At 38.6% G+C, this 8,532-nt stretch overlaps 1 protein-coding gene across 1 annotated transcript in view; it reads left to right on the forward strand.

Annotated features, from left to right (window-relative positions):
• Positions 1-8,532, forward strand: part of KCNMB4 (potassium calcium-activated channel subfamily M regulatory beta subunit 4) — a 78,633-nt gene that overhangs the window by 33,040 nt on the left and 37,061 nt on the right. The window contains exon 2 of the mRNA XM_017509296.1: positions 7,537-7,664. Coding sequence (XP_017364785.1) covers positions 7,537-7,664 — 128 coding nt within the window. The remainder of the gene's footprint in view (positions 1-7,536; positions 7,665-8,532) is intronic.

Consider the following 8,532-nt stretch of genomic DNA (forward strand, 5'->3'; position numbering starts at 1 on the left):
GGCTGGAGTGCAGTGGTGCAATCTCAGCACAGTGCAACTTCTGCTGCTCTGGTTCAAGCGATTCTCCTGCCTCAGCCTCATGAGTAGCTGGAATTACAGGTGCCTGCCACCGCGCCTGGCTAATTTTTGTAGTTTTAGTAGAGATGGGGTTTCACTATCTTGGCCAGGTTGGTCTTAAACACCTGACCTCATGATTCACCCACCTCGGCCTCTCAAAGTGCTGGAATTACAAGTGTGAGCCACTACACCTGGCCATACTTTTATATTCTAATTCCAAAACTAAATGAACTATTTTGAAGATGGAATGCTGTGCCAAACTTTTCAGTCTTAATAATATAACCAACCTTAGCAGTCTGCCTGAATGCAGCAGTGAATATTATTAAATTATAAAAATCCAGATGTTACATCAACATACCATAGTAAATTCTAACTAAAAAAGCTATGCATTGAAATGTGGATATATGCTCCAGGAGGTAGTGAGCAATTTTTTGCACAAGTATTTAAGGAGAGAGGAGCAATTCTTCAGTGAATAGTAGGTCAGATAATTTGGGCATTTTCCAACACCATCTCCTATGCCCCTTATCCTCCAGGCACATTAGATGACTCAGTCTTACTGGAACATCTGTACACAGTGTCCGTACATTCCATTTCTTCTTGGGATGTCACCTTCCCAACCCATTCTCTGACAAGCAAATTCCTGTTCAACCATAAAGACATTAAATCAAAAGTCGTCTCTTCTGTGAAGCCTTCTCTTATACTCTGCAGGCCAAAACATTCATGTCTTCTTTTGTAGTCACAAAGCACTTTGTAAATATGCTACTATTACTACTCTGCTTGCTTCGGGGGAGGTGGAGAGGGAGAGAGAGGAAGAAAGGAGTGAGTAACATCTAATCTTTGTTTCCTATCCAGCACTCGACAATCAAGAATAGTTTATTGCATAAATTATCAATTCTAAAAATCTGTCATTCCAAGGCAGGAGAGCTGTTAAAAATGCAGATTCCTAGTCTTAATGAATCACACTTTCAGGAGGGTGGATCTTTTTGACAAGCAGTTCAGGTGATCTGTGGAACAGACCTTAACCATCTCTGCTCTAGGCTGGGCACCACTCTTTCTGCCCAGCCTACTCTCTCTTAAGAGCTCATTTTAGCTTCTCCTGTTCCTAGTTAACCTTGCCTTTCACATTTTCTAAGCCATTTATTTGACTCTGAATTCTTCCATAAGATTACATTTATTTAGCTTTCAGATACGGATATACATTCCAGACCACCTGCCCTAGAATTTAGTTTTTTAGCTGACATATAATTTCTTATGTGTTTGTTCAATTAACCTACATTCATAAGGACCCTGTATATATGTATGTCTGTGTGTCCACCCATGCACATATACACACACCACATTTGCAACATTATGGAGTTTGTTTATTTATTTGTGAGATAGCATCTCGCTCTGCTTCCCAGGCTGGAGTAGAGTGGCACAATGGCTCACTGCAGCCCTGACTTCCTGGTCTCAAGCAATCCTCCCACTTCAGCCTTTTGAGTAGCTGTGACTACAGGTGTGCACTACCATGCCTGGCTAATTATTTAATATTTATAGAGATGGGATCTCCCTTCATTGCCCAATCTGGTCTTGAACTCCTAAGCTCAAGTGAGCCTCCTGCCTCATCTTCCCAACATGTTGGGATTACAGGCTTGAGCCACTGTACCTGACCATTATGGAGTTTATAAATGGCTCAGTTATACTTTTTATTTCAGTGCTTTTCTGATTATATGTTCATATTGTCAAAAGTATCACCAAAATTACAATCATAGCTGACGGATATTTCTTACAGGAGTTCAGAAAATGAGGGATTATGATAGAAAATATAATTAAACCTGTGTTCCAGTAGGTAATGTTTTAAGAATTCATTTTCTAACCAAATTTATTTGGAAATTATTTAATCAGCTACATGCATTCTAGTATTATGTGTTTCACCACTACCCTCCCTAACCAAATGAAGTCAAGAAAGAAACTGGGGAAACAAATTTCCTCATTTCTGTTTCTTAAATAATCCTTAACATAGAACCCAGTCCCTAATATTTAACTAAGTAGATCACAAGATTTATGCAATAGTCTTTAAATGACTCAGTAACAGAAGAAAGTTAATTCTGCCTACTCTGCCCAAATGATTGAAATGCAATCCTCTCAAGACACTTACACAAAGAACCTACTCAAGAACAACTCTATTAAAATATAAATCCTATTGTGGTAGACTGAAAAAAAAAGCTATTATAAATCTCGATAAACCCTAACACAAGATAATGGAAAACTAAGTAATAAGTACGTAATCAAAAATTCCATGTCGTGTGATGATAGTCTTTTCTTAATAACCTTATTGGAAGACTTTATGTTATTCTACTCAGGATAACCCACTCAGTTTCATGAACTTTGTTCATGAATGCAAAGTCAAAAAATCTTTTTCTAAAATTTTTTTTAAAGAAAGTTATTTCATCTAAGTTCAGGCAGCAAACAACATGGGCCCTAATGAAGGTTATTTGTGCAGTAATGATATTGGAAGTCTGAAAATGCTGCCTTTGCAAATGAAAAACAAAATAGGTCAGAACTATACGAAGAAATTTCTCTAAGGAAATGCTATTGTCCTCCATGACCAAAGGCATTGTATCTATAAATTCACCTAAGTGAAATTGCATCCATGGCACCAGAAACCAACCCTGAAGCCAAATTGAGACAGGAGGGAACAAGCAAAGACTTACAGTGCATTTCTTTGAGGATGTACCAGGAAAACAAAGTACTGCAACAGACTTGCCTTAACCCATCAGCTCTCAGGAGGACTATACCAATTCCATTCCAATAAAAATATTACACTGGTTCTCCAAGAGAGGGATGCAGAGGGCAAGAGATTTCCTTATTCCAAATCAGGAGCTCCAAAGAGAGAAGACTAGGAGTCCCTAAAGATGGAGATATGGAAAGCAGTAGTTAGGACCCCTCTGCGATCTGAATCCCAGCTTTTCCATTTGCCATTGGGACCTTGAGAAAGTTTTCTTTTTCTTTTCTTTTTTTTTTTTTAAGACAGAGTCTCACTCTGTCACTCAGGCTGGAGTACAGGTGTCAAAGTCTCAGCTCACTGCAGCCTCCACCTCCGGGTTCAAGTGATTCTGGTACCTTAGCCTCCTGAGTAGCTGGGATGACAGGTGTGTGCCACCATGCCCTGCTAATTTTTGTATTTTCAGTAAAGATGGGGTTTCACCACGTTGGCCAGGCTGGTCTCAAACTCCTGACCTCAGGTGATCTGCCCACTTCAACCTCCCAAAGTGTTGGGATTATAGGCGTGAGCCATGCCACCCAGCCAAGAAAGTTTTCTTAAATCCCTCTATCCCTCAGTTTTCTCATCCAAAAATGGAGGTAATTATAATATTTGCTTGTTTGAATTAATATAGCACTTGACATATAGTCAATAAATGTTAGCTGTGGTGCTGATATTCCATGTAGCTTGTTATTTGTGGTCCTCCCCAAATGAGAGACATTCATAGTGGAACTATTGTGAAGCCTGGAAAACCACCAGGCTTGAACAACCTAGAAAGAAAAGTCATTTATATGATTGAATTCTCGAGTTCTTTTTCTAGAACCCTGGTTTGGTCATTTCTAACTTATGTAAAAGTTCTGATAATCTACAATAATCCACTAAGTGAACTGAGAAGGAATCTAGGGGGGATCTGAGTTAGGCTTCACAGTAACTGAAGAATAAAGATTTAAGGAAATGGAGCTATAATGATTTTTAAGAATTTGATGTTTGCCTTAAAAAGTTTAGTTTTTTAGACCAGGTGTGGTGGTTCACGCCTTTAATCCCAGCACTCCAAGAGGCCAGGTGGAACCGTTGAGCCCAGGAGTTTGAGACCAGCCTGGACAACAAAAGAAGACAGACACCTTCTCTGCAAAAGATTAGTTGGGTGTGGTGGAGTGTGCCTAGTAGTCCCAGCTACTCAAGAGGCTAGGCAGGAGGATCACTTGAGCCCCAAGAGTTCGAGGCTGCAGTTAGCTATGATCTTGCCACTGCACTCAAGCCTGGGTCACAGAGCAAGAGACCCTGTCTCTTAAAAAGAAAAAATTATTTCCAGGCAATATTAGTTTTAAAAAGTTCCTAGAATATTATAATTACTGATCACTTAATTTACTATATCACTTTTTGGAAAGAATGCAGTGCATAAAAAGAATACTAAAATTTTGATCTCAGGTATTCTTTTCTCTAGTGTAAAAAAGTACTTTCCATCCAAAATCCTTCCACACAACCTCAGACTTTCCAAACAAGCAAGAGTTTTTTTTAAAAATCTCACATGAAACTTCAACATATCTAATACAAAACTTTACACATTCAGTGAAAGTTTTTTCTGACCTTTTCAGAAGCATGTTGATGTAATTCTTCTGGTCAAATCTTAGGTTATCATTTGAGAGAGACATTTATTTTAAACCCATTTTTCCCCAAAAAACTAAACAGCAAAGAATTCAAACCAAGTTAACTTATAAATATTTAAAATCTGTTTTGATTACGTTGGGTTGTTAATTGTTCTTTTCTAACACACTTAGTATATCTCTTGTGTCAAGTATACCCATTGCAAAAAGGGCTCTGATGAATTTTTCGGCTTTCACACTTCACAGTTTCTACCTCCAAATTGGGAAATTTCTCCTTCCTGGAAGAGCACAATAACTTGGCACCTACTCACACTTTGTAAACTAATTGACTGCAATGTAGAAAAAAAAATACATTTTACTAGAAGTAAACAAAATATCCAACACCTTAGGAAAGTAACCAGTAGGAAAATCATGGTCCTCTTGTGAACATTTTTCTTTTTTTTTTTTGAGACGGAGTTTCACTCATGTTACCCAGGCTGGAGTGCAATGGCACAATCTCGGCTCACCGCAACCTCCGCCTCCTGCCTCAGCCTCCTGAGTAGCTGGGATTACAGGCACGCACCACCATGCCCAGCTAATTTTTTGTATTTTTAGTAGAGATGGGGTTTCACCATGTTGATCAGGATGGTCTCGATCTCTTGAGGTCGTGATCCACCCGCCTTGGCCTCCCAAAGTGCTGGGATTACAGGCTTGAGGCACCGCACCCGACCTTGTGAACATTTTTCTAATGTAAAGCACTGGCCCCTATGGAAGGACCTACCACACTGCTCCTCTTTGCTGGCTGGAATGCTGGCTTAGTCAGGGTTCCCAGCCATCTCCCCAGTGGGCAGGATCTCTTCTGGGAAAAATACTGTGGCAGTGTTTGTAGTCCTGCCTTCTGCTGGGTTCTTTCTTGGTGTACCTCCAAGAATAGAATCATAGATATGTAGAGCTAGAAATTATTTTGGAGATTTTGCATATTTGAAAAATGAAGTCCAGAAAAGGGAAGTATTTTACCCAAGGGCTAACACCTAACTGATAATAGGACTGGAGCCCTATCTAATGGTCTCCATTGCTTCCAAGCCCAACTGCTGCTTTGGAAGAACTCAGAATCCATATTTCACAGACATTTTTAGCTTTGTATTACCGTTATTAATAGAAATAGAACTGTATGTGCAGAGGATAAACATTCAATGATTCAGTCATTAAAATAACATTTGCATAACATGTTGTGAATGTGTTATATATAATAGACAGTAACCAAATTTACTAAAATTTATGTGTTTATATATTTTTTAAATGTTTAAACACTGTGAAAATAATATAATCTTGAATAAAATTGTATCCGTGTTATTAACTAATTCAATCAACATTTTTGCAATTTCACCGTTAGCAGACATAGTCATAAGTGTGAAAATATAGAAAAGACAGAAAACCAATTCTGGTTCTCACCTTGCCAGCAAATTGGGAAGGCTGACATAAAACAGACAAGTATGATACTGTGTGTTTCCAGCTGTGATATCACGTGGCGTGAGTCCCATGGCAGCACAAATGAGGGACACTTAACTGTGGTGGAAGAAAAAGAATGCTCTCTCAGATAGGTAACACCAAACATGAATCTTTAAAAAGGGAGATTTAGGAACAAAGGGCATTAAAAGGAAAGAGAACAGCCTGTGCCAAGCAAGTAGGTTGACAGCACGTGGCAGATTTGGAGAGCAAGAACGTCCATATGGCTACATCTCAGAATTAAATGAGGGTGAGGACAGGCAGGGACCAGATCATGAAGAGCTTTGTGCATCGTGATAAAACATTTCAGTTTTACCAGAAAATAATGAGAAGGTGTTGAAAAATTGTATGCTGTAAATTAAACAATGTGACTGAAATTATACTATAAAGCTTATGTTGTGTTTGGTTTGGTTTTTCCCTGCTCCTTAATATCAGATGCCTTTGTAAAATACCTAAGAGTAGAATGTGATAAGACCACCAGAATCTGATTCTGGTGTGGAGCTTATGAAAATCTCAATGTCTGCATCTGTAAAATGGAAATAATTATAAGGTTGTAAAAACTACGCAAGCCCTGTTAATCATTTATTACAGTGTCTTCTGTAAACATTCAATAAATAGAAGCTGGCATCATTTTCATCATCAGTGTAAAAAGCTGAATTCCAGAAAGTGGATTAGAATGTCAAGTGTTGATTTTAACATCTGGACTTAAGAACAGTTGTCTGATTCTGCTTAATCTATGTTGCTTAGAATAATAGAACCCCTTCAAGAGAACTTTGTCAGGGACATGGCTAGGAAAAGACATTGGTTAACAAAATACGTTGATTATGTATTTGAAAGGAAGTTTTCCACTGATTTTGTTGTCCAAGAGAATGTAAGAAAAGAAAACGAGTTTCAGCAGTTTGGAACAGCATCCTGAGAAGAGCTTGTGTGCTTGATTTATTAGTTACAGGTAAAAGAGGGAAATGTCAAGGTTCATAGATAGGAATTGGGAATAAAAATAAACTTATTTTTGCCTCCCTTCATTGTCGGGCAGGCCCCCAAAAGAGAGAGAGAGCATATTTTGCTTTTAATTTGCTATGACATTGTAAGTAATTGTTTATAAAATACGCTTATACCAAAATGGCTGAAGCTTATTTTTTGCTGTATTTTTGTATTTGGAATATTTTCTGTCCTTGTGCCAAATTGGAAATTTGAAATATAGTTTAGCAATTTCAGTTTGGCTCTATTTAAAAATTAGGCAGGTTCTAAATTAGACTTATTGTGTGTATAATGCCATCTTTCTATAAAAAATGACTATATTTCAGCCAGGCGTGGTGGCTCATGCCTGTAATCCCAGCACTTTGGATGACCAAGGTGGGCGAATCCTGAGATCAGGAGATCGAGACCTGGCCAGCATGGTGAAACCCCATCTCTACTAAAACACAAAAAGTTAGCCAGGCATGGTGGCACGCATCTGTAGTCCCAGCCACTTAGGAGGCTGAGGCAGGGGAATCGCTTGAACCTGGGAGGTGGAGGTTGCAGTGAGCTGAGATCTTGCCACTGCACTCTAGCCTGGCAACAGAGCAAGACTCCCTCTCAAAAAAAAAAGGGCTATATTTTAATATTTCACAAAATAATAGGTTTACTCTCTGTATTCTATTTTGTTAGTGCTCCTATATCCCTCCCTGTAAGAGAGAGAATCAGAAGAATTTGGAAAGTGTCATGAATTGGCAACAGTACTGGAAAGATGAGATTGGTTCCCAGCCATTTATTTGCTATTTTAATCAACATCAAAGGTAAGTCAATATTTACACGTACATATTAAAATTATTTGTAGTCTTTGCAACTTATTACACTGATATATCATAGATTACGTGCCCACTTGACAGCATGGAGATAGTCTCAGCTTTTCCTAGCATGTAGTTATGGAAACGCATATAAAGAATCTGCAGGACAGAGAGAAAGACTTGTGTTGTACATCTTACCCTCTGAACACACTACAGAATGATAGTGCCTTTAGGTAGGAACATTACTTTGCATTCCCTAAGAATTACAGTTTGATGCTTTGTGAGCTAAACAATGTGCAGATTTGTCAACACTTTTAAACTGCATCAAATCTTTCCTTTTCCTTTCTATTCTGATGAAGTGTCAATAACAAGAGTTCACACCATTAAAACCTTACTTGACTTAGGGAGTACTCAGTTTATACCATATAACATGTAAAGATGGTTTTTTGGACTAGAACACTTTGGTACCTGATCAGATTAATCAGCAATTTATTCACCTAACATTTATTGGGTATTCACAACTCCTTGCCGTACATCTCCGCTTGGATGTTCCAGGGTTACTGCAAACTTCACTTCCTCCCATAATCTCTGTGTTAGAAAATGGCATGACCATTCACTCATTTACCCAATCCAGAAAGCTTTGAGTAATTCATAGTTCACTTTTCTCCTATGTCACCATCATGGATTTTTGTTTGTTTGTTTGTTTTCAGACACAGTCTCACTCTATTGCCCAGGCTGGAGTGCAGTGGCGAGATCTCAGTTCATTGCAGCCTGTGCTTCCTGTGTTCAAGTGATTCTCCTGCCTCAGCCTCCTGAGTAGCTGGGACTACAGGCACGCACCACCACACCTGGCTAATTCTTTTTTTTTTTTTTTTTT

Source organism: Cebus imitator, unplaced genomic scaffold (assembly GCF_001604975.1).
Source record: "Cebus imitator isolate Cc_AM_T3 unplaced genomic scaffold, Cebus_imitator-1.0 Scaffold414, whole genome shotgun sequence".
In the NCBI taxonomy this organism is placed as follows: domain Eukaryota; kingdom Metazoa; phylum Chordata; class Mammalia; order Primates; family Cebidae; genus Cebus; species Cebus imitator.